The 26,853-nt window shown below is 44.1% G+C and overlaps 1 protein-coding gene across 10 annotated transcripts in view; it reads left to right on the top strand.

The window, feature by feature from the left end:
* The window catches only part of NEK6 (NIMA related kinase 6), a 376,321-nt gene that overhangs the window by 333,612 nt on the left and 15,856 nt on the right, over positions 1 to 26,853 (top strand). For all 10 annotated transcript variants that reach the window (XM_033960759.1, XM_033960763.1, XM_033960760.1 and 7 more), the window contains one exon: positions 9,713 to 9,807. In XM_033960759.1, the coding sequence (XP_033816650.1) occupies positions 9,713 to 9,807 (95 nt within the window). The remainder of the gene's footprint in view (positions 1 to 9,712; positions 9,808 to 26,853) is intronic.

The following is a 26,853-nucleotide window of genomic DNA, read 5'->3' as shown; positions in this document are numbered from 1 at the left end:
CAGTCTGGTTTCAGGATATCCATAATATGCATGAGAGAGGTTTGAATACATTGGGAGCCCCTTTTACGAAGGTGCGCTAGCGTTTTTAGCGCACGCACAAGATTAGCGCATGCTATAGCGCACACTAGCCGAAAAACTGCCGCCTGCTTAAAAGGAGCCCTGAGTCTCCAATGCATGCAAACATGTCTTATTTCATGAATATCCAAGTGTACAAAATACAGTATAGGGACAAACCCACTAAATCAAAAAATCACAAAAAATAGGTTTGCATGTACAAAGAAAATGAAAGGGGAAGCTAGCAATTTCAAATGTGAATTAATGAAAGCAAACCTCAAAGCTCCACAGATGCCCAACTGCAAAAACAGATTAATTGCACCTTCTAACATGGAGACCTGATCCTATCATAGATTTCAACAGTATGAGAAAAAAAGGCACAGCGGCAAAAATTTCCATGGTGAGAAAATCATCTTTGTCCAAAAAAGGCACTCAATATCCCCTCAGTCCTGTCAAAAGCCATGGCTTAGATATACCAACTGTGCCATGGCTGTTGACAGGACCGAGTGGATTTAGAAAAACTGTTGAATATCATGGAGGATTCTTTGAATTATAGTGACTCTCGGAAACCTGCCTTCAAGCTAAGTGGAATATTCTAAGAATTGACATTTTTTGAATTGTTTTCTATGCTTATTTGAACTGATATGGCATGTTTTAGAGAACTTTTATAAATTAGAAGCTGTTTATTATAACCTATAATGATGATATTAATTGAGTGAGTTTTTTGGACACAGACCATTTTTCCCCTATGGGGAGTTTTTGCCTCTGTGCCTTTTTTCCCTCATTTTATTGAAACCTAAGAAAGGATTAGGTCTTCATGTTAAAAGGTGCAATTAATTTGCTTTTGCAGTAGGGCATCTTTGGAGCTTTGAGGTTTTCTTTCATTAATACGTGTTTGATATTGTTAGGTTCCTCTTCCAGTTGCTTTCTGAAGGAACTTAGGGAAGTTCTGGTGGCTCTGCTGGCTGATCTTTTCAGTGCTTCTCTAGAATCGAGAGTGGTACCGGAGGACTGGAGAAAGGTGAATATGGTCCCTCTCCATTAATATGGAAGTAAGGAAGAAGTAGGGAACTACCGGACCGGGTCAGGAACTGGTTGAGTGGAAGGCAACAGAGGGTAGTGGTCAAGGTTCAGTTCTTGGACCTGTTCTTGTTAACATTTTTGTAAGTAATTTTGCTGAAGGGCTGTCAGGTAGGATTTGCCTCTTTGTGGATGATACCAAATTCTGCAATAGAGTAGACACCCCTGATGGTGTGAATAACATGAGGAAGGACCTAGCGAATCTTGATGAATGGACTGAAATTTGACAGCTAACAAATGCAAGGTCATGCTTTGGGCAGCAAAACCCGAGAGAATAATATAGTTTAGGGGGTGAAGAACTTTTGTGCACGAAAGAGGAATGGGACTTGGGTGTGATAGTATATGATGATCTTAAGGTGGCCAAACAAGTTGAAAAGGTGATGGCGAAAGCTAGAAGGATGCTAGGGTGCATAGGGAGAGGTATGGCCAGTAAGATAAAGGAGGTATTGATGCCTCTGTATAAGACTCTGCAGTTGGTCCAGAAGACTACTAAAATTGTTGGTGGTCTTCATCATAAGATATATAGTGTGGCGGGGCCGGGGGTAAGCCTAGCGCTGGCAACCCGGCTCCCGCCCCAGGCGTAAGGACGGAGCGCTCCCAGGAGGACTCCCACTGGATAAGCAGTAGAATAATTAGTGGAGACTGCGTTCTTGGTAAAGTTCAGCTTTTATCTTTATTACTCCTAGCTCACCGCACTAGGGTTCCAGTAGTCCCTCTGGTCTGAGGAGACTTAAAACAAATCATATATTCACAAGGTTTCTTCCTTACAACACAGTCCAGCCTGCTACCCAGGCAGAAAAGCCAAAAATAAACCAAAACGTTTTCTCCTTAATTTTGCTCCTTTTGTTTGGAAATACTTCAGGAAGCTCTGTGACCTAACCCACCCGAAGTCCAATGCCCCCCACTACCCTATGCTCCTGGGTAGGGCTAGGGAACTTTATATAACCCAACCTTTTATGACTGGTGTAAGTCCCCTCCCGAAAGTTCCCTGCTTCAGGGTTACGCAATGTCAGGTCTCTGAGTTCCGTTACACTTCTCGGGGAAGTTAATTAAAGGTTCTCACCTCCTTCCCTTTATCTACATGGCCTCCCTCTCAGGCTCTAAGGGATTCATTCACACATGCTCACAGTTCTGCTACAGGAGAAAGAACGCTACACAAAGATACATTCACTTTCATTCCCCTCCCCCATTCATACTTTGTTAACTGTGATTCTCCAGGAGATCCCATACTGCGAGACTGCACTCCATCTCACTGCTTTCAGATAGCTCTCCCTCTAATTCCATTAGGGAATCTCCGCTTTCTGAGGCAGGGTAAGAACTCCCTTCAGGGACAGCTAACGGCCAGCCCTGCCCTGGAGGTCTTTCTACTCCCCTGCACTTCTGCTTAGGAGTCAGAAGTCTGTTAGCTCGGGAGGGTTGTAAGACCAGCTGTGCTTTAGCTAGGGTCTGGGACAGAGAACTCTTAGCAGGCTCTTTCCTGCTTAGTACGGCATGTCTCTCCCCTGCATTCCTCCCTCCAGTCTTCTCCCGAGTGTTCTCTCCAATCTTCTCCCGAGTGTTTCCACCTGTGCTCATTTTATGCTGCAAGCTTAATCTCACTCTGCCTCTGGGTTCGTCCTGCTTGCCAGCCACACCCCTCTCATTAACCATGCCTGTGCTGGTTTTCTTTACTAGAGGTTTTGTTGGAGATTTGCCCAAGGTATTATAAAAGGGATTATAGTGCCCTAAACCAGATGTTATGGTTTCTGCCCTTCTCTCTCTGCCTTGCCCTGCCTGTTGGCTCTTGGTGATAGGTACAGGATTATTAGGCCGCTTCCTGGGTTTAGGAATAGGGGCCAGCCTTTGCAAGGCAGGGTTTAAAGCTGGGTTTAAACTGCTGACAGGCTCTTCCCTGTCACAATAGCGACAGACTTAAAGATCTTAATATGTATACTTTGGAGGAAAGGTGGGAGAGGGAAGATATTTATGAGACATTTAAATACCTACATAGCATTGAAAGGAAGCCCCGGAATGAGAGGGCTTAGGATGAAGTTAAGAGGTTATGGGCTCAGGAGTAATCTAAGGAAATATATTTTTACAGAAAGGGTGGTAGATGTGTGGAATAGTGGAGACAAAGACTGTGTCTGAGTTCAAGAAAGTGAGGGACAGGCATGTGGGATCTCCTAGGGGGAAGAGGAGATAGTGGATGGGAAGACTGGATGGGCCATTTGGCCTTTATCTGCCTTCATATATCTATGTTTCTTTTTTTCTACATGCAAACCTATTTTTTGTGATTATTTCATGGATAGTCACTGTGACAGTCCAGAATCCCATAAGGTGAGGTGTGCCTCTAGGCTTGAAATAGGAAACAGTGACCTGTAAACCTTTTGAGCTTTAAGCAGAAATGGACCCAGCCTGCTTGGTGGGAAATATTTTAAGTAAGTAAAGTAAGTAAGCCTGAGGCTGTGACAATGGACTGACAACTCTCGACTCCCTGATATCAAGCTTGTCAAACTCTCTCTGTGCTTTATGGCTAGGGGTGGAAGAAATACTGCATCTTTGCACCCCTGAGACTTTTCTAAACTAGAAGAAGGAAAATAAACTTGGGAATACCCATTTATTTCTCACCAGATCTGTTTTTGAGATAGGAGAGTACTTATATATGTCTTGAACATGACTTGGAAATGTCTGTTATGTACTAAAAGGATGGCAAGTATTAAACCACCTAAGAAAGGAGATTTCTTTAAATAAGATCAGCTTAAAAACATTTTTATTCCAGGATGCCTTTGGACTATAATCGTTCTTTTTAGGACGTTTTAATCGTTTCTTGATGCACTTTATCCTGAACGACTGTTGGTCCTTATGTTCCTCCCTTTTACCTCCTTTTTCTTTATATATTGTAGTTCTTTCCTCTTCCCTATTGTTTCTGTCATGTAGGTGTATTGTTATATATATATATATATATATATATATATATATATATATATACACCCTGTTCATATATATTGTACTCTGTTCATTTGATTTTGTATTTTATGTATTTTGTATGTGTTTTATCTTCGTAAACCGCGGTATAACAAATTTTAATAAAACTTGAACTTGAAACTATATGAAGAAAGGTACATCTTGGCCCAGGTAAGGGGCAAGAAATTTTCAGCCATCTGACTCAGAGAAAATAGAAAGTTATTTACATAAATAGCTTCTGGAAATGTCCTTTCCTAGGCTGATGGATTTCATTAACCTGAAGAGTCAAAAAGACATTTAGGATTTTTTTTTTTTTTTTATAGCCCTTCAAGTTGAAATAAATTAATTTCAAAACCAGAGATAATTGCATGCAAGTAAACCTGAGAAAATATTCTATTGACCCCCCCCCCCCCCATTTTTCTACTTCTTTGAAATGAACTTTAACACCAAATCAAGATCTGGTTTCTGTACAGAATCTTAACAGGGCTGTGGAGTGAGAGTTTGAGTTGGAAGCATTTTAGGTGGAATCAGTAAAAATGTACTGATTCTGACTCCAGCTTCAAAATAAAAACTTAAAATATTATAACATAGGATAAATTTATAATTTTCGCCCATAAATGGCGCCTTAAATTCGGTGGTGGCAGGCACCCTACCGCCGCTTAAGTTAAGTGAAAAACGCCATTTAAAAGATTTTTAAAATGATTTTCTAGTGCGTACTGGCACCTATAAAAGCAGCACCAGAATCACACCTATGTAGGAGCTTTATGGTACTTAATGCCACTGTAGGGCATGGCTGATGCTGGAAGTTGTATTAAGTGCCTATGTAGGTGCAATTTACATCAAAAGTAGGCACCAGAAATGTAGGCCTTGAAAACCCTGGCCTACATTTCCAGCACATACCTTTGCTGGAGGCGCAATTCTGTAAATGGCACTGTCGCATGAATGACACACAATCGGACGTTTTTAAGATGGCCGCTGGCAACAGCTCCACTTAGAGAATCCGAGCCTTTATGCTTATATATATTTTTGGGTCTGGATCTAAAGTACAGATAAATGTGTTATATTTACCAGTACTTTTGATCCAGACCAAAAAATTTAAAGCCTAGTTCCAATAGGAGTTGAAGTTGAAGGTTTAGTGAAAAGCCAGTTTACAGCGAATGGCAACAAAAGGCAATCTACATTGTTTGAAGAGGTTGAAGTAACATGTCGAGAAGAAAACATATTTATAAATTTGAGGGGGGTTTTGTTCAGATAAAAATGCAATGCGTGCTGCAAGTGTATGAAATGTACAGCTTTGTATTATAAAGTACCCTTAGATGTGAATGAAATTGGTATTGCAGTCATTACAGGCCTAAAGTACTAAGGCTGCCATTTTTCCAGCTGTGCTTTCCTCATGTCCAACTTAGCATCATGCACAGAAATGGCCAGTGCAATCCCAATGAAAATGTACTTTGAGGTACAGTCCATTAGACACTAATTCACTGCATTGCAGAACCTTCTAGAGCAGTGTATCTCAAACTTTTATTTTTTTTAGCTCCAGCACACTAAACAGAGCAAATGTTTTTCACAGCACATAATTGAAATTAATAAAATTGCAAAACCAACAAAAAATTTAATTTAAGAGTTATTTAAGGTTCTTTAAGCTATGTATGGGTAACTGTAACAAAGGTTAAACTAGAGTAGATAGAATAGAATTGCTAATTAATGCGATGGATGTGCTTGTTTTTGAGTGCAAATTAACTCAAAACGCATCTCCATAGTTGACAAGCAAACATGCATTTTATTGTTTACCATCTGAGATCGTTCTCTTTTTTTTAAAATTTAATTTCTGTCAGAGCTGAAAATCCAAGTTCGCAAAGATAAGAAAAGAAAGCCTTGATTGTTTTATTGCTCAAGTTAGGATAACTACCGTATTTTCACGCAAATAACGCGCACCCGTATAAAACACGCACACGGGTATAGCACGCAGAAATCACGCTGATATGTACAAAAACTTTGGTATACCGCGCTCACGGGTATACCGCGCATGCTGCCCGACGCTCCTTTCGCCCGCCCTGACTTTCCGTGCGCTGTCCCGACTCTCCGTTCACCCCCCCTGACTTCCGTGCACTGCCCCCCCTTGAAGGTCTGTCCCCATCCTGAAAGCCTGATGCCCCCCCCCCCCCCGACGTCCGATACATCCCTCCCCCCCGAAGGACCGCCGATTCCCCAACAATATCGGGCCAGGAGGGAGCCCAAATCCTCCTGGCCACGGCGACCCCCTAACCCCACCCCGCACTACATTACGGGCAGGAGGGATCCCAGGCCCTCCTGCCCTCGACGCAAACCCCCCCCCCCCCAACGACCGCCCCCCCAGCCGACCCGCGACCACCCTGGCGACCCCCACGACCCCCCCACCCCCCTTCCCCGTACCTTTGGTAGTTGGGCCAGAAGGGAGCCCAAACCCTCCTGGCCACGGCGACCCCCTAACCCCACCCCGCACTACATTACGGGCAGGAGGGATCCCAGGCCCTCCTGCCCTCGACGCAAACCCCCCTCCCCCCCAACGACCGCCCCCCCCCAAGAACCTCCGACCGCCCCCCCAGCCGACCCGCGACCCCCCTGGCGACCCCCACGACCCCCCCACCCCCCTTCCCCGTACCTTTGGTAGTTGGCCGGACAGACGGGAGCCAAACCCGCCTGTCCGGCAGGCAGCCAACGAAGGAATGAGGCCGGATTGGCCCATCCATCCTAAAGCTCCGCCTACTGGTGGGGCCTAAGGTGCGTGGGCCAATCAGAATAGGCCCTGGAGCCTTAGGTCCCACCTGGGGGCGCGGCCTGAGGCACATGGTCGGGTTGGGCCCATGTGCCTCAGGCCGCGCCCCCAGGTGGGACCTAAGGCTCCAGGGCCTATTCTGATTGGCCCACGCGCCTTAGGCCCCACCAGTAGGCGGAGCTTTAGGATGGATGGGCCAATCCGGCCTCATTCCTTCGTTGGCTGCCTGCCGGACAGGCGGGTTTGGCTCCCGTCTGTCCGGCCAACTACCAAAGGTACGGGGAAGGGGGGTGGGGGGGTCGTGGGGGTCGCCAGGGGGATCGCGGGTCGGCTGGGGGGCGGTCGGAGGTTCTTGGGGGGGGACGGTCGTTGGGGGGGAGGGGGGTTTGCGTCGAGGGCAGGAGGGCCTGGGATCCCTCCTGCCCGTAATGTAGTGCGGGGTGGGGTTAGGGGGTCGCCGTGGCCAGGAGGGTTTGGGCTCCCTTCTGGCCCGATATTGTCGGGAAGTCGGCGGTCCTTCGGGGTGGGGGTGCGAGTGGTCCTGCCGGGGGGGGGGATGTATCGGACGTCGGGGAGTCGGCCGGGCAAGAGGGCTTGGGCTCCCTCTTGCTCCGATCGTGGATGCGGGTGCGGGTGGGAGCGCGTGCGAGCGGTCGTTCGGGGTGGGGGTGCGAGTGGTCCTGCCGGGGGGGGGGGGATGTATCGGACGTCGGGGAGTCGGCCGGGCAAGAGGGCTTGGGCTCCCTCTTGCTCCGATCGTGGATGCGGGTGCGGGTGGGAGCGCGTGCGAGCGGTCGTTCGGGGTGGGGGTGCGAGTGGTCCTGCCGGGGGGGGGGGATGTATCGGACGTCGGGGAGTCGGCCGGGCAAGAGGGCTTGGGCTCCCTCTTGCTCCGATCGTGGATGCGGGTGCGGGTGGGAGCGCGTGCGAGCGGTCGTTCGGGGTGGGGGTGCGAGTGGTCCTGCTGGGGGGGTGAATCGGGCGTCGGGCGGGGTGGGAACTATGTTTTAAAACTTTTGTATACCGCGCTCACGCATATAACGCGCGAGGGGTATGCGCGGTAGGTAAAAACGCGTATAACGCGCGCGTTATATGCGTGAAAATACGGTACTGCATAAAAAATAAAAGTAAAGTTTTCAAGAAACAATCACATCAAAGAATGATGCTTGTCTGGGTGGTTGTATCCTTACGCACACAGACACTCTTAACATTGACACGACATATGTCATCGCATACTTGACGTGACACATAATATTGCATACGTGACATATATGTCATCTATTCTAATGTATACTTATGAAGATAATTTTTTTTAAATAAAGTAAGGCCCCAATTCTGCAAAGTTCATCCGATTGTAGGCACCTGTAGGCGTCCTACAGCTGTCTAATCAGCCAATCAGGAGGCACGTTTTCTAAAAAAAAATGCTCCCCAGGCAGGCTGCCTATATTGAAGGCACCTCTGAGAGCCTAGGGAGGCCCGCAAATCCGCCTAAGCTCGCCTAAGGCTAGGCGAACCTAGGCGGCCCTATGCGTCTCCCTAGTAGAGCGGGAGACACTTAATATGTAGGCCAGCAAAATTCTGGCCTACATGGTAAGTAGATGCGGCCGCTATACTTTATCACGGCAAGGAATCTCCCTGCCGCGATTAGTATAGCAGCTACGGCTGCCAGTCTCCCCTCTCCCTCCCCCTGACGATCGCGGCAGGAGGGTGCCCAACCCCTCCTGCCCACAGAACCAACGATCGCCAGCAAGAAAGTGCTCAACTCTTCCTGCCAGTAGAACCCACCACCCTACCCCCGATAATTGCAGCAGGAGGATGCCCAACCCCTCCTGCCCAACCCCTCCTGCCAGAACTCCCCCAACAACCCCCCATCAAAATGCCCCAACCCCCCCTCCCAAGACCCCCCCAACGAAACCCCCCACCCCAGAACCCCCCTCTTGGGCTTACCCACAATTTGGCCAGATGGGTCCTCACACCGTCTGGCCAGCAGGCCCGCCTTCATCCAAATGAGGCAGGCCCGCCCCTCCCCAACCCACAGGATCCTAGGGCCGGATTGGCCCAGGCGCGTAAGGTGTTTTGGGGGCTCACCATGACCTCTATAAGGGAGCTGTAGTGAGATGTTTATGTGGGACCCTTTTTGGGAAGTTCACAGCAGTGCCCTGTAGGGTACCCCACTACTCTGATGCCATGTCTGGGTGTCCAGTCCATCACTTTTATGGCCCCCTCCAGTGCCCCAAAGGTCTTTATCTAGGCATTTGTGACTTGGACGAATTTTTGGATGAAAATGGGATATAAAGAGGGACGACTTAGCGGTCTGGGTGATCAGACGGCTGGACGTACAGTTGGATGATTTTCAGAAAAAAAATATGTTGCCAAACAGGGTTAGATGAAATTTAAGCTTGTCCTGTGTGGCCGCACCATTCACACAGCCCATGCTATAGCATCAAGACAAAATAAATTTGTTGTGCTGCTAGATGAGTCAGATTTCAGTAGTAAAAATTCTTGCTATCTAACTCCCAGACTGCTACTTTATATGTTGGGTTGAATATCAAGTGTTCTGAAATAAATAAATACATTCTAGTCAGTGAGTGGAGAAGAGGCTTATTCCCTGCATCTCGCTCTAGTAGAGGAAAAAAACAATTATACATTTGTTCATAAGCTTTTTGGGTACTTTGATCTTGCTTATGAATGAGATAAGGGGTCTTCTTAAACTTTGCTTTTTCATGAGAGAAGCACATGGTACTACTATAGATGCATTTTGACAAACATGTTTTTAAGTCTTTTGCTTTTATTGCATTGAGTACTGTGTGCATTAGAAATAAAAATGTGTTTTAAAAAAAATATATATATATACACATATATATATTGGTTTTGTTTCAGTGGGAACACCATATTACATGTCCCCAGAAAGAATACATGAAAATGGCTACAACTTTAAATCTGATATCTGGTCCTTGGGCTGTTTACTGTATGAGGTAAGTTACTGTAACATCACATGAAAAATAAGATCTTGCCACACAAATTATAATTTAATTAAGCACAGATAGATGATGTATGCTGCACTACTTCTTACTATTCAACATGTTATCGTGACAACTTTATATGCCTTGCAACAATCTTGAAGAGAAAGCTTTGTAAAATGAAAAACATAAGGCTTTATAAATTTTAAATGTTTTGTGTGGGTATATTTTATATATTGCTGTCCTGTGTGCAAAAAGTAAATAATGTACATGTTTAGATAACACAAGAAAGATGTCTGACATTTGACGAAACAAGGGAAGGCATATTACCATTTGGAAATTAAAGTAACCCAACCCAATGCAAGACTTATAGTTAAGCAACATATATGTAGCCGCATCTGTGATCATCTCATTGTAAAGTGCACTGATTTTAAATCTTGCTGCATGTTGATTAAAAGACAGTTGCAAAAAGATATGTTACTTTCAGAGTACAGTAGATCCTAGCACAAGCAGGCTGCGTAATCTCACATGTGGGTGACATCATCCACGGAGCCAGGTATGGACAATGAAAAGTGTAGTGTCACTTTAAGCTTTGAGGAAGCTTCCCCACTGTCTGCACCGAGCATGTGCATGTGCCTTCTCGCCCGAAATCAGCTCATGGTACCTCAGTTCTTCTTACTCCATGGAGCAAAAAAAATTCTAGTTGAACTTCGTCCAAGCAATTTCTAGCATTCCGGCGTGGGGTTTTGTTTTTTTTTTCCGCTTCCTTTAGGTTTTATTATTTGATTTTTATCTTCATAACTTGGCTCTACTGCCCTTCATATGGTGTGTTTTTTCCATCAAGCTCTGATTTTTTTATTTTTCTAAAATTTTCTTTTTTCTGCTTCAGTTCGGCCTAGTTCATTCTTCGCCTTAATGGCAACCATTGAGCTGTTTGACTTTGCAGCTGCTGTATTCCCTCTCATGTACAAACCAGCAGGGTTCAAAAAGTGCACTCGGTGCAACCAGCCCATTTCCATTATTAACCCACATAAGTGGTGTCTCCAGTGTCTTGCGCCTGAGCATCGGATGGACTCCTTTACCCGTTGTTCAACACTGCAGAAACAGTCTCTCAACACTTGTCTCATTCAGCAACAAAAATTATTCGGGACACCTGTGACTTCCATATCACCGGAACAGAAGACATTACCAGCAGTGTAAAGTGATGCATGTCGGCAACAAAAATCTCATGCACGAATACAGGATGTCCGGGGTGGTACTTGGAGAGACCTCCCAGGAAAGGGACTTGGGAGTTCTGATTGACAAGTCGATGAAGTCGTCCACACAATGTGTGGCGGCAGCAAAAAGGGCAAACAGAATGCTAGGAATGATAAAGAAGGGGATCATGAACAGATCAGAGAAGGTTATCATGCCGCTGTACCGGGCCATGGTACGCCCTCAACTGGAGTACTACGTCCAGCACTGGTCGCCGTACCTGAAGAAGGACACGGTACTACTCGAAAGGGTCCAGAGAAGAGCGACTAAGATGGTTAAGGGGCTGGAGGAGCTGCCATACAGCGAAAGATTAGAGAAACTGGGCCTCTTCTCTCTCAAACAGAGGAGATTGAGAGGGGACATGATCGAAACATTCAAGGTATTGAAGGGGATAGACTTAGTAGACAAGGACAGGTTGTTCACCCTCTCCAAGGTAGGGAGAACAAGAGGGCACTCTCTAAAGTTGAAAGGGGATAGATTCCGTACAAACGTAAGGAAGTTCTTCTTCACCCAGAGAGTGGTAGAAAGCTGGAATGCCCTTCCAGAGGCTGTTGTAGGGGAAAACACCCTCCAAGGATTCAAGACAAAGTTAGACAAGTTTCTGTTGAACAAGAACGTGCGCTGGTAGGGCTAGTCTCAGTTAGGGTGCTGGTCTTAGACCAGAGGGCCGCCGCGTGAGCGGACTGCTGGGCATGAAGGACCACTGGTCTGACTCAGCAGTGGCAATTCTTATGTTCTTTTTATGTACCAGCATCGTCGCCTCTATCAACATCTTAGTCAATACCGGCATCGGGTAATCTGCCTAAAAAGTCACCTTCCCAGTAAGCGTCACAGGCATCTGGAATATCGAGCCCTCAATCGATGCATTGCAAACACCGACACCATCGTTCCCCATTGATGCATGCAGTGTCATCTATCATGACACCTCCTCATCAGGGTCACCATCACCCCAACATCCTGTAGCACGTGAAGTACCTATGCAACAAATAGTAATGGTGCAGTCCATACAGGACCAGTTAAAGGAGCTGTTACACTGAGAGCTTGCTTTGATTTTACAAACACAAGTGGCACCAGTGCAGTTAGTCTCCCTCGGTACCAGCCCAGCCTGAGCATAGCGCATTTCCTCCTGATAAAGCCAATCCTCAGAGAACATCGAGGTCAATCAGTACCAAATCCTCAACATAAATCCTCCTTGAGGCATTCAAGACATCTATCCCCATCTTCTTCATCATTGGATCGATACCAACACCGGTACTGGAGTCCTTCTCGACGAAGTCACTATGTAACCACACACAAAGTCCAAGCCATGGCAACTTCAGTAGTTTTTCTCAGATCTACTCCCATTGTTGATATATGCAAAACAGCTACTTGGTCCTCAATTCATATCTTCTCATCTCATTATTGTCTGGAAACATTTTCCATACAAGATAGAAGATTCTGCCAAGCAGTACTTCAAAACTTATTTGCTTCTTGAAGACCAACTCTCCTTCCATCCCGTTTTCAGTTAAGCTAGGGAGTCCACATGTGAGAATATGCTGCATGCTTGTCCTAGGATAAAGCACAGTTAGTTACTGTAACAGGTCAGAGGAAAGGTCCTGCCAGGGCTGGCTGTGAGCAGCCTATTTTGAGCGCTGCCTCCTGCTGCCTGTTGCTTCTTTGGGTAAGGGAGGGAGGGGATTCGTAGCTCAGGACTGCTGCCGCCTTCTGCTTTGGGGCTTGAGGGAGGAAGGGAATGGGGGCTTTGCCACTCAGGACCACTGCCACACTGGTGCTTGGGGAGGGAAGGAGGGGGGAATTGAGATCTGTGTTAGACAGGGTTTCTAACACAGCACTCTTAGTCAACCAGTTCTTCAACCTTTTTATACCCGTGGACCGGCAGAAATAAAAGAATTATTTTGTGGACCGGCAAATTACTAAGACTGAAATTTTAAAAAAACATTCCCGTCTCCGCGAGCTTGGTCCCCGCAAACCATCTGATCCCATCCGCACAAGCCTCAGTTATGATCTTATATTGAACGTATTTTATTAACATATAAAAAGAAAATATTCTGTACAATTGTCATTTTATAAATACAAATATACAGAGCAAGGACCAACAAAACCCCTGTCTCCCCTCCCCTTCACATATATCCCCTCTACTATCAAGAAAACTGAACAAGCCAAATTATTACAGAGCGCTAAACAGAAATAACATGCTAACAGAATACTGCAGTCACACATGACAGGAATAGTGTTAGGGGAGTGCCTCCTGGTCAGAAAGAGCCCTAAGCCAGATGGAAGCTAAAGAATCACTGCCTGGGCTTTGCAGTCCATAGTTATGTCTCTATCAGGATATATATTTCAAATCTGATATATTCGAATGACAAAATAGAAATAAAATGATTTTTTTCTACCTTTTGTTGTCTCTGGTTTCTGCTTTCATCTTCTTTTCACTCTTTTCCTTCCAGCGTCTGCCCTGTTTCTTCAATCCAGCATCTGCCTGTTCCATCCACGTCTACCCTCTCCCCCTTCCATATGTATCTGACTTTTTCTATGCCCCTCACCCCTTTCCATCCAGCCTGTGCCTGCTCTCTCCTTTTTACATCATTCATTCCAGCTTCACTGCTTGCTTCATTTTTATCTCTCTTATACCAGCTCTAGCATCTTTATCCCCCTCTCATTTCTCTGCTGACCCCCTTTTCCAGCATCAATCTCTCTCTACTTTCTCATTCCTTTGTCTCTCCCCTTTCCCTCTCTTATATCTCCATTCCACCCTGACCCCTGACCCCCTTCCCTTCCCTGCCAGCTGTTTCCTTCCTTTTTTCCTTATCCCTTCCCTCCTCCCCCTATCCAACAGTAACTCTCTTCCCATCCCTTTCCCTCCTCCCCTCCCAGCAGCATCTCTCCTTCTACCTCCCTCTAGGTCCAGTAGCAGCTCTCCCTTTATCCAGCAGCTTCCCAGCCTCCAACAGTGGCTTCCTCCCCTTCCAGCAGCTCTCAGTACTTGCCTGCAGCAGCAATTTGCTTAGGCAGCCTTGGGTCCGTTGCCACCTCTGAGGAAAGAGGAAGTTGCCGAAGTGAATTATTGCTGCTGGGAGGAGAGACAGCTACTGTTGAAGGCTCCCCATAATCTTGCTGCCGCGTTCCCTGCACATTCGCGCCACCCCCAAGCTGGCACAAATAGCATTGCACTGCAGGCCCTGCCCCTACCCGCCGCCCTGCCGTTGAGTGTCCATGAGTGAGTTGCCCACAGACAGGAAAGTTCAGGGTCAGCGCTGCACCACTCGCTTACCCGTGGATGCTGTCAACAACCCGGTGGCAGCCAGTGAACATGGCACGACCCCACAGCCGCATGGGCTCAACCCGCTGCACCTAGAGGCACCCTCTCAGCTGTTGGGTACATGCACGCATCCCGCAGGTGGGCGGACTCTCAGCCCAGACGCTACTGATGGCTCCAATCCACACGCTGGCCCCGCGCACGTTGACCATCTCCCTTCCACTTGCACCTGTACCTGCAGCTCTCTCCCTTCCACCTGCACCTTCCCTGCGGTGATCAAGACAGACTGCCAACGTCGGGACCTTCCCTCTCTGAGTCCCGCCTATTTTGTTTCAACTTCCTGTTTCCGCATAGGCGAGACTCACAGAGGGAAAGCCCCGACGTCGGCAGCCTGCCTTGATCGCCTGAGGCTGGGTGAAACAGCAGCCTTCCGCTAACACCACCGCAGTCGGCAGGAAATTTAACCGCGTCGATCTCACCGGCCCTGCGCGGACCGACAGGTATTTTCTGCGGACCTACACTAGTCCGCGGACCGGCGGTTGAAGAACACTGCTCTATTGTATAATGTTTTACAAAGTACAAAGGTGTCACAACAGGTGTACTTCATCAGTCAGCAGACAACACAAAAATAATTATTTTCTAAAAATAGCTTGGTGTACGCAATTGTTGGGTTTTTCTTGGGGGAGGAGGAGTTAAACTTCTACTCGTGATTCAGTCTCAGGATTCCCTCAGAGAAAAGAGTCAATGGGATCACAGTAGACCTTGAAAATTGGTAAAGTTTGGGGGGGGGGTTCCCCCTTTGGCTGATAAACCTTATACCACAGATCTGTAAAAGTTCCATTCCCATTTCACTGACCTGGGCACAGTATCCATATAATATGAATTCTGTGCTACATGTGTGAAACATGTCGGGTCTGACTCCCAGGTTTGGCTGAGATAAGTAGTCATTATACTTTTAAAATTTATACTATAATATTGAAGACACGAAGAGATTCATTTAAGTTATTTATTCTAAAAAAATACTTTAACAATAATAGCAAATGAAAAAAATAAAACAAATGGACAGCCAATGATGAGGCACCAGGGTATGCTTCCCGCAGTATAAATTATTACAGCGGAGGAGTGGTGGGGCTGAGGCGTCTTTTTGAAGCATGAGATGTTGAAGCATGAGATGTATTAGTTTTACATATATCCAGACCGTATAACATCATATGCAAATTAGGATTATATCTGGCTGGATAAAACGGTTATTTATAAACATTCGCCAAACTTTAGTGAACATCTGTTTTGTAGCAGTTATAACTTTCTTTGCCTAATAAATCTTTTTCCCCATTCTCACTTTGAAAAAAACAGAAACGATGGAGGCCAGATTGATTAAAGACCAGTAATTCCTAATGGCCAACTTGTCTGAGAACACAAGAGTCTACCAGTTTGAAAAGATCTTTACCCTATAAATTAAGTTTCCACTCTTGTTACAAAGAGTTAAGTGTAGCATTTAGGGCTCCTTTTACAAAGGTGCGCTAACGTTTTTAGCGCACGCACCGGATTAGCGCGTACTATAGCACACGCTAGCCGAAAAGCTACCGCCTGCTCAAGAGGAGGCGGTAGCGGCTAGCGCACGGGGCATTTTAGCTATTCTGTGCGTTAAGGCCCTAACGCACCTTTGTAAAAGGAGCCCTTAGTTACAGACTGGAAGATTTGTGCTTAATAAATCAACTGATAAGCCCTGTTTCTCATTTGTTTGTCCTATGTAGTGACACATGATCCAAGGCTGTGACAGTCCAGTCTCTCGGCAAGCAGTTTTAGATTTCTAAATTACTCCTTCCTCACCCCTTCCCTTCAAATCCTCATCTATTACAATTACAGTAAATACATGCTTAACCAAGCAGTACACTCTCTTGGTGTGTAAACTAGTCCAGGACATTTGGATATGTGGTTGCTGATCTATTTCTGTATTTTTTTTCCTTTTTGAAATATTTAAAGAAAAAAAGAAGATTGGAGCAGGAAGGTCAATGAGAAAAAAAAAATATTTTCCAGAGTTATTTAGTAGTCTGTAGATTTATTCAGACATAGTTTGATTTTGATTGCAGTTTGTTTTGTGAAAATTGGAACCAATTGAAAAGATGATCACATTTGTAGACTGTATTTTTGTTTTAAGAAAAATCTGTCTTCCAAATTTTCCCATATGTTCTTTAAAAAGAGATAGATACACTTCAGAATGACTGACAAAATCAACTTGAAGACTTTGACATGCATATTTATTTTTATAGAATATTTTCTTATATGCTATCAAGAGAATTATTGCCCATCATAAAACTCAAGTTTAAAGGAGAACTACTACTATATTGTGACAGGGAATACCTCCTGTCACCAGAGCATCAGGACAGAGGAAAAGAAAAAACAGCAGCAAAACCAGAACCCATAGATTCAGCCATGAAGGAGGCAGTGAGAAGAATAAAATTAAAACTCCAGCAGAGGGAGCTGGGTGGAAAAGGTTACCAGGGCAATTAGAGAAGGAAGAATCATAAGACCATAAGCAATGCCTCTGCTGGGTCAGACCTGAGGTCAGTCGTGCCCAGCAGTCCGCTCATGCGTTGTTCCAACAGGTCCAGGACCTGTGCAGTAATCCTCTAACTATACCCCTCTATCCCCTTGACCAGCAGGAAATTGTCCAATCCTTTCTTGAACCCCAGTACCATACTCTGCCCTATTACGCTCTCTGGAAGCGCATTCCAGGTGTCCACCACACATTGGGTAAAGAAGAACTTCCTAGCATTCGTTTTGAATCTGTCCCCTTTCAACTTTTCTGAATGCCCTCTTGTTCTTTTATTATTCGAAAGTTTGAAGAATCTGTCCCTCTCTAATCTCTCTATGCCCTTCATGATCTTATAAGTCTCTATCATATCCCTTCTAAGTCTCCTCTTCTTCAGGGAAAAGAGACCCAGTTTCTCCAATCTCTCAGCATATGGAAGGTTTTCCATCCCCTTTATCAGATGCGTCACTCTCCTCTGAACCCTCTCGAGTAATGCCATGTCCTTCTTAAGGTACGGCGACCAATATTGGACGCAGTACTCCAGATGTGGATGCACCATCGCCCAATACAATGGCAGGATAACTTCTTTTCTTCTGGTTGTAATATCCTTCTTGATTATGCCTAGAATTCTGTTTGCCTTCTTAGCGGCCGCTGCGCACTGTGCCGTCGGCTTCATTGTCATGTCCACCATTACCCCCAAGTCCCTTTCTTGGGTACTCTCATTTAATAACATCCCTCCCTTCGTATAGTTGTACCTCGGGTTTCTGTTTCCCACATGTAATACTTTACATTTCTCAACGTTGAACTTCATCTGCCATCTCGTCGCCCATTCCCCTAATTTGTTCAAGTCCCTTTGCAATTCTTTGCAGTCCTCTTTAGTCCGAGCTCCACTAAATAGTTTGGTGTCGTCTGCAAATCTTATTATTTCGCACTTCATCCCTGTTTCTAGATCATTTATGAATATATTAAATAGCAGCGGCCCGAGCACCGAGCCCTGCGGGACCCCATTCATGACCCTCCTCCAGTCCAAGTAGTGGCCATTCACTCCTATCCTCTGATTCCTACCCACCAACCAGTTTCTGATCCATCTATGTACGTCTCCTTCTACCCCATGGTTCTTCAGTTTCCGGAGTAGGCGTTCATGGGGCACCTTGTCAAAGGCTTTTTTGGAAATCTAGATATATGATGTCTACGGGGTCCCCTTTGACCATCCGTCTGTTAATTCCTTCGAAGAATTGCAATAAGTTCGTTAAGCACGATCTCCCCTTGCAGAAACCATGTTGACTGGTTATCAGAAGTTCGTTTCTTTCAAAATGTTCATTGATGTTTTCTTTTATCAGTGCTTCCTCCATTTTCCCCGGAACCGAGGTCAGACTCACCGGTCTGGAGTTTCCCGGGCCACCTCTTGATCCCTTTTTTAAAGATAGATGAGTCAAGGACCCTATAAGAAGGGAAGGCAGGATCTCTTGTACTTGGGAGATTGAAGGAGGATGTGCTCTAGACTGGACTGTGGCAGCCAAACTCTACAAGGCAAAAACCAGTTTTGATCTTTGGAACATTTGTTTGAAATTTACCTGGAAAATTGTGCTTGTGTTTTTTCACTCAGAGAATAGTTAAGCTCTGGAACGTGTTATCAAAGGTTGTGGTAAGAGCAGATAGTGTAGCTAGTTTTAAGAAAGGTTTGGAGAAATTCCTGGAGGAAAAGTCCATAATCTGTTATTAAGAAAGACATGGGGGAAGCCACTGCTTGCCCTGGATCAGTAGCATGGAATATTGGTACTCCTTGGGTTTTGACCAGGTACTAGTGACCTGGATTGGCCACCATGAGAACGGGCTACTGGGCTTGATGGACCATTGGTCTGACCCAGAAAGGCTTTTCTTATGATTGGAGGAAATCCTTTCTGACTTACCTGCCAGTGGGTGATGTAGTGCTGGGGAGAAAATTAGAGCTTGGGAGCTATGAGAGAAATAGCAGATGAGAAAGGCTTATAACCTTGACCTTTTTGTTGTTTTTCTATTCTGTCTCAAGTTAAGGCTGATGATTAAATATACACTTGCTTGAAATAAGTCTGATAGCTGAGGATAGCATGGGCTTGCTGCGTGCTAGAATGGAGCCTTATTGATTGAGGACTAGGAATTCCAGTCCACCCAATAGGTTGTCCCAGCTGGGGCAATGAATTAAAAGTTGTAAGCCTTAAAGAGATATAAGCAGTCTGGGTGAGATTCCAGAGTAGTTCTAACACCTTTAGCTATATATGAGTTTCAGGATGACCAGTCACTAACTGGAATTCAAAAGGGTCTCAGAATTGTGCAACTGCTGGCAAATCTGGATGGACAGGATTGATGGATGGTCACCACCTCAGATAAGACCACTGACCATTTTTGTAGCCACCCTCTGGACTGACTCCAAATAACTAGAATGGAGATATGATTGAAACATTTAAATATCTCCATGGCATAAAAGCACAGGAAGGAGATCTCCTTCAACTGAAAGGAAGCTCTGAAATGAGAGGGTTTAAGATGAAGTTGAAGAGGGATTTACTCAAAAGTAATCTAAGGAAATACTTCTTCATGAAAAGAGTGGTGGATGAATGGAATGACCTCCCAGTGGAGGTGGAGACAAGGACATGGTACAGGCATGTGGAATCTCTTACCGGGAGGAAGAGATAGCAGATGATATGGATGAGCAGACTGGATAGGTCATATGGCCTGTATCTGCTGTCATTCTGTTTGTATGTGTGTATAACTTTTTCCAATAAATATTTCTGCACATGAACACTCGGGCCCAGATTCTCTAAACAGCACTATTTTTTAAGCACCAGTAGGCGCCCAAGCTCAGTGTAAAAAAAATGCTGTTTAGACAACATTTTTTAACTAAGTTTCAAGGGTGCCTTAGCCATTATTGGCTTGAACTGAGGTCTTTTTCTCCATTTTTATATAAGAACACAGATTGTGTGTGGTTTCATTATTTCTCCCTGTGCATTGGAAAAGAGTAGAGTTATATATTGTAGTTTGTTGATATTCTTGTGTGAAACTTAAAACACCCATTTAATTTTTTGTCAGTTCTTGATGTAGCCTGGGGTAAGTGTATTAGTTTCACCATTGCTCAAATTAAGCTCTTTGGAATATAGGAATACTTATGTTAAAAGTAGAATAATACCTATTCTATGTTAAAAGTGGCAAAAGTATCTATTCTATAAAGACAACATGGGCATCCAGGTGTCTTCATAAAATTGTCATTGAAAACCTGCCCTACTAGTGCACAAATCTCCCACACAAATTTACACTTTTTCCATAGGTGTAAAAGTATCTCTGAAATATATATGCACATTGCAAATGTTCCTAAACCGTTTCTAGAAACAAAACCACTATGTTGTAAATCCCAATTATTACAAAAACCACTCTATCTTGTGAACAATGGCCCTTCTGATATTCTAGTAAGTAGAGGAAAAAAGACCTCACTCGTAAGTCACTCTCCTCTTACTCAAAAGCATTCAAAGGCAGGGGCACAAAAACCACTATCATAAGTCAGAAAAAAACTCTACTTATCTTACACTGCAGCGTTTCCAGTTTCAGAAGGGCCATTGTTCATAAGATAGAGTGGTTTTTGTAAATCTTCCTAAACTACATTTCCAGGAATGCCAATGTGCATATTCAGCCAAACAATTTTTTTTTTAATGTTTAACTTTTTTATTCAAGATAATACACAAAATCCACATTGAAGAAAGAGAATATCAGAACAATTAGCAACAATTTAAAAAAGTAAGAATCTTAAACAGGAAAGCCTCCCAACCCTTCCCCATCCTCCCCTCCCCACTAACCATCCATCCATCCCTCCCTCAGCCCATGGTTCCATATCAAAAGGGGGAATTAGGAGGTTATATTCATATACAAGTTTATTAAAAATTTGATATCCTGCCAAATCAGGCTTCAAGGCGGTTTACATATTAAAACAAAAGGGGAAACAGAGAAAATCATTTTTTTTTTTAAACCAAGCATATGCTTTATAAATAAATACAAAATCATGGACTAAAAAGGAAAAAAGGGAAGAACTACAATTTTAAAAAGTAAGGAGGGGGAGGGAAAGAACAAAGGAAACAGGAGACTTGAGGCTGGCAAAAGAGTAATAGCAGCGTCCTTACAAGATCATAAGTCAAAGGCGTCTTTGAACAGGAATGTTTTCAGATTTGGTGGGGAGTGATGTATTTTCTCTTAAGTAATTTGGAGCCGAGTTCCACAAAGTAGGAGCAGTCACAGAGAAAATGTTAATTTGCATGGTGTTAATGTGTTTTAGAGAAGGTACAGAGAGCAAATTTTGGTTAATAGACCTGAGACAATGTTGAGAGGAATGTGGAATTAAGAGTCTATTGATGAAATCAGGCTGACCTGAGGCTCAAACTTTGTAGGTCAGTAACATAATTTTGTACGTAATGCGATGTTCAACTGGGAGCCAGTAGGCGTCAATCAATAAAGGAGTAACATGATAAAGTTTTCTCTTATTGGTTATAATTTTAATGGAAGAATTCTGAATAATTTGCAGGTGTCTACCTTATTTTTTGGTTATTCCTTTATATAAGGTGTTACAGTAATCGATACATGAGATTACTAAAGAGTGAGTAAGAGTGTTAAGAGATGGGGGGTCTGACAGTTTGGCAAGTGACCATATCATCCACAAACGGCAGAAGCATTTCTGAACAATTGATCCAATCTGTTCGTGGTATGATAGTTTTCCATCAAAAATTACTCCTAGTAATTTAATAGACTGCACTGTTTGAATTGGGGTAGATTCTAGTTCAGTCGGACAGGACAAGGTTAGCCCATCCTTGATAGGAAATATCATTGATCTAGATTTACTGGTGTTAAGCAACAACATGTTGGAGCTCAACCATTTATTGATTTTCATTAATTTTTGATTGATGATGGATATATCTGTTGGGTTGCCCAAATCGATTGGATGTATTAACTGTATATCATCCGCATCGGCAAACACGGTAAAGCCGATGGACTGGCCAAGTGTTATCAGTGGAGCGAAAAAAATGTTAAATAGTAGTGGGGAGAGAATAGAACCCTGTGGAATGCCAAAATCGATCAGAATGGTATCTGAGGTTGAACCGTTAAAGAAGACTGATGCCCGATCTTTAAAGTAAGAGGAAAACCATGCCCATTTCCATTAGCCGATGCAGTAATAGGTGATGATCTATTGTGTCAAAAGCTGAGGATAAGTCAAGGGAGATGAGTAAAACGGATTTCTGATGGTCCAGGTGATGTATGATATTTATAGTCAAACCTATTAGAGAAAGTTCTTTTGAATGATGTCTATGAAATCCAGTTTGGTTTGGGTGAAACACATTGGTTTTCTCAATAAATCTGAAATTTGAGAGACTACTTTCTCAGTGAGCTTTGCTAGAATGGGATGTTAGAAATTGGTTGATAATTGGAGAAATCTGAAGTACTTGATTTTTGGTCTTTAATTAAAGGATGAATAATAGCTTCCTTCCATATTTTTGGTAGGGTACCAGAGGATAGACTTGAGGTAACTAAATCAAGAAAGTATGAACCGAAGAATGAAGAAAATCATTTAAGAAGATAAGAAAACTAAAATCCAGTTATAAATGTACAGAATTAAACACAAAACTGCACGCTCCGGAAGGAGGCATTTGTATGTAAACTTCCCAAACTGACAAAACCAATTTTCTTTCTCCTCGTAGTTTCAACATCATGAGATTGTGAAACTGAATAGTATGCTGCATGTAAAATGTACTTTACATGCAGGAAAAAAAAAAGCATTAGCCACATTTTCACAGCAGTGTGGCTTCAATTGCTTAGAATTCCTGAGATGCTTAAATGCCTAAACATCTGCAAATAATCAACTGAATTTTTACAACTTCTTTAAAGGAGTGCTGGGATGATTTAGGTCTATGCTCATTTCCATCCGTGTAACTTTCAAATCTATGCATATTCTGGGCATTGGGTCAAGTATATGAGTTGACAGTTTTGGAAGTAGCAAGTTAGTGATCTTGCATCTCAATCCAAATAAGTGTTTTTCCTGTGAGGTGATGGGGTGTGTCATGAAACAACGCATGCACACTGCATGTCCTTTCTGACATATCCATCTAAGTGATGGTATTTCCATCAGAGACAAGTTCAAGCACTCTCGCAACCTCAATTTCTCAGGTACATAAAGGATCACCCACAACGCTTGCCTATTTGTGCCATACAAACACACAAGTGCTTTCGGAGTGCTGACAATGTACATTCTGATTTTGTACAATAATTAAATATACTACTGTTACTGCTTATTTCTGTAAAATTACTAGTTTTCCATAGTGCTGTATACTAACACACGAGGCAATCCTTGCTCAACAGAGCTTATAATCTATACAAGACCAAAAGGACAAATAAGAGGCTAGGAAGTTTCACTTATGGAAATGATTAAAATAGGGCCAGAGATATGATGTGATGTTATGTGTCATTTTATATCCTGCCAAATCCTTGCATATCAGAGTTCTAAGCTGGTCACACACACACGGCAAAGTATGTTCCATCTATGACAGTTATTACATGCAAATGTACATACATACAAAGACTAGGCAAAACATGTTGCATCTTTGAAAGCCTGTGCAAATTGAAGTTTTTCCCATGAATTTGATTGTGAATGATCAGAAAATAATAATTTAAAAAAATTTTAAGCCCATCCTGGATAAACAAGTCTAAGAATGTTATAATGCCTCTGTTATCGTTCCATGGTATGACCTCACCTTGAGTATTGCATTCAATTCTGGTCATCTTTTCTCAAAAAGATATAGCGGAACTAATAAAGGTTCAAAGAAGAGTGACCAATATGATAAAGAGGATGGAACTCCTCTTGTATTAAGAGAGACTAAAGATTCTTCAGCTTGGAAAAGAGATGGCTGAGGGGAGATATGACTAAAGTCTACAAAATCCTGAGTAGTGTAGAATGGATCAATTTTTATTTATTTATTTATTTTTTTTAACTCCATCAAATATTGCAAAGACTAGGAGACACTTGATAAAGTTACTGGGAGATACTTTTAAAACCAATAGGAGGAAATATTTTTTTCACTCAGAGAATAGTTAAACTCTGGAATGCATTACTAGAGGATGTAGTAAGAGCAGTTAATGTAGCTGGTTTTGAAAAAGGTTTTGACAAGTTCCTGGAAGAAAAGTTATTGAGACAGACATGGAGGAAGCCACTACTTGCTTTGAATTGGCAGCATGGAATGTTGCTACTGTTTGGGTTTTTGCCAGGTATTTGTGACCTGGATTGGCCACCATGAAGACGGGATACTGGGGCTAGATGGACCATTGGTCTGACCCAGTAAGGCTATTCTTATGTCCCTCAAAGCTAGTGGTTACATAAAGCTCTGTTTTTCTTAAAATGTGCTATTATTTTTGCATAATGGAGCAAATTTCTTTGTTTTATAGCTATAACTTTTAGGTTTTCACACTCAGCAATGATACATTGATAAAAAGACATTTTGACAAGTCTGTTTTATTGAAAAAAAACAATACATCAGTACAAAAATAACACTACAGAGACTCCAATATGCTTATTATAACAAGTGGGGTCGGATTTCTTAGGACCCCACTAATACAGTGTTAGAGCCACAAAAGAATAGAAAAATAATCTCCTGTCATCAGATAAGGATAATAAAAGACATTTTATGCAAACTATCTAGCAGTATTTTATTAAATGAATCTTCAATATCTGCACTTTATTGTGGAAAATGACAGAAATTTAACATACTTTGCTAAGAGCTAAACATGTACATTTTGGTATAATCATAAGAACATAAGAATAGCCTTACTGGGTCAGGCCAATGGTCCATCAAGCCCAGTAGCCCATTCTCACGGTGGCCAATCCAGGCCACTAGTACCTGGCCAAAACCCAAGGAGTAGCAATATTCCATACTACCGATACAGGGCAAGCAGTGGTCATCTATCAATGGTGTTCCAAACACTCAAGCATTTATTTATGTATTTTATTTCAAATTATTTATTCACAAATCTAAGTGAGGAACAAAATCACATTAAATAATACAGGCAAATTCAATAACATTAAATAATATAGACACACTAGTGTTTAAGCCCGTTAGATTAACGGGTACTAGATGACCGCCTCTCCTGCTTTTGAACCTGGGCAGGGGCAGAGGCAGAGCCGGGGCGGGAGGGAGTGACGGTGGGAGAGCAATTTCAAAGCCTCGGAAGCGGCGGCTCCTTGACCAATCCGTGCTTACAACGTCCCCACACTCGCGGTCTGGCTGGCTCCCCCACCAAAGCCCTTCGCAGTGGCAGCCCATCCCGCATCCGTCCCCGCGTCCCAAGCCTCTCCGAAAGCTGGCTCCCACGAAAATGGTACCCCTCTGTCCAAAGCCGCAGCGGCAGCCTCCCTCAAAACACATTTCAAATCTGACATATTGTAATCACAAAACAGAAAATAAAATTATTTTTCTTACCTTTTGTTGTCTGGACATTATTCATATCATGTAGGGGTCCCAGGCTATGGTTGGCTTTTGATAACTCGCTTGCCAGGGCCCCTTCTTTCTTCTTCCCTCCCTCCATCCCTGCAGCTGAAGACAGGCACCTCCCCCCAGTGGTCTGAGACAGGAGGGAGCAGTTAGGAGAGGGTCTGAGGGCAAAGAGGGGCTCAACAGCGCCCAACCACCTTTCCTTCCCTCCCTCCATCAGGTGCAGTGAATCCACCAATATTAAAAGGAGCCGCGTCGAAATCGGAGGCCTGCCACTGCCGTAGCACGTTCCCCTCTGCCTTGGTCCCGCCCCTTCTCTGACATATAGGACCGCGGCAGAGGGAACGTGTTACGGTGGCGGCAGGGCTCCAATTTCAAAGCAGCTGCTTTTAACATAGACGGAGCTGAACTGACCTGATGGAGGAAGGGAAGGAACGGTGGGGCAAATTTCGGCAACGGCAGGAATTGTTTGGCGGGCATTTCTTTAGGCAGCCCCGGTTGTTTACTTGGATTCAATGTGAGCCGGGTGAGGAAGGCCGCCGCAGCCTCGCGGCTAGGTAGGGGGACAACAATGGCACTTATGCTCAAGCCCCCGCCGCAGCTCCTCTCTCGATCCTGGTGCGGTTCGAGAGGAGTCGTGGCGGCGGCTTGAGCATAAGCGCAATTGTTGTCCCTCTACCTAGCGGCAAGGCTGCGGCGGCCTTCCTCACCCGGCTCTCACGCTGGCGGCCGGCGAACCCTAATGCTGACATTGAATCCAAGTAAACAACCGGGGCTGCCTAAAGAAACATGGTAATCATATTCTGTTCTGAAAGCCCCCGCCGCAGCTCCTAGGCGGTTGAGGGGGGAAGGTTGTGATCGGAGTTGCTAGGCTGCAGCGGATGTGTGAGTTGCGAGTGTGGGGCCTGTAGCGGTGCGAGGTGGAGAGCAGGCTGTGGTGACGTAGGCGCGCATGCGCACTCGTGTTTCCGCAACGGGACCAGGGAACACGATTTTTTTAGTGCGCATGCGCGTCCTACCATTTTATTATATTAGATTAAATAATACAGACGCATTTATTCAATGTCTTCTAGAGATAGTCAGGATAAAGCCTGCAATGCTGTTCAACTGCTTGCAACAAGGCAACTGTGGGTTAACTGATGAGAGTTCTTAGGCAGTAGGTTGTAGATTGCATTGCATTGTCCTTGTACTGAGTAGATTTATAGTGACAGAGCTAGACTGCGGTGCATAATTTTAGATTTCTTGAGATCTTTTATGGCAGTTCTGAAAAAAACCATGTTTTCAGATCTTTTTGGAACCTAGTTCTGAACTTTATGGGGAGTGAGTTCCAAGTTTTGGCAATCTGATAGCTAAAGGATTTGCAGTGGGGTTTAGTTAAAGGATCTTTGCAGAGAGCATAGAAACATAGGTAGTGGATTCTAGAGGTCAGTCGGTGCTGAGCTTTGATACACCTTACAGGATGGGAAATGGGAAGAGTGAGGGTGACCAAACAAAGGAGATTGTTATGCTATAGAAGATATTGCCTCTAA

This window comes from Geotrypetes seraphini, chromosome 10, assembly GCF_902459505.1.
Source record: "Geotrypetes seraphini chromosome 10, aGeoSer1.1, whole genome shotgun sequence".
Taxonomy (NCBI): domain Eukaryota; kingdom Metazoa; phylum Chordata; class Amphibia; order Gymnophiona; family Dermophiidae; genus Geotrypetes; species Geotrypetes seraphini.
The sequence above is the reverse complement of the archived record's forward strand: the minus strand, read 5'-3'. Positions and strand labels throughout refer to the sequence as shown.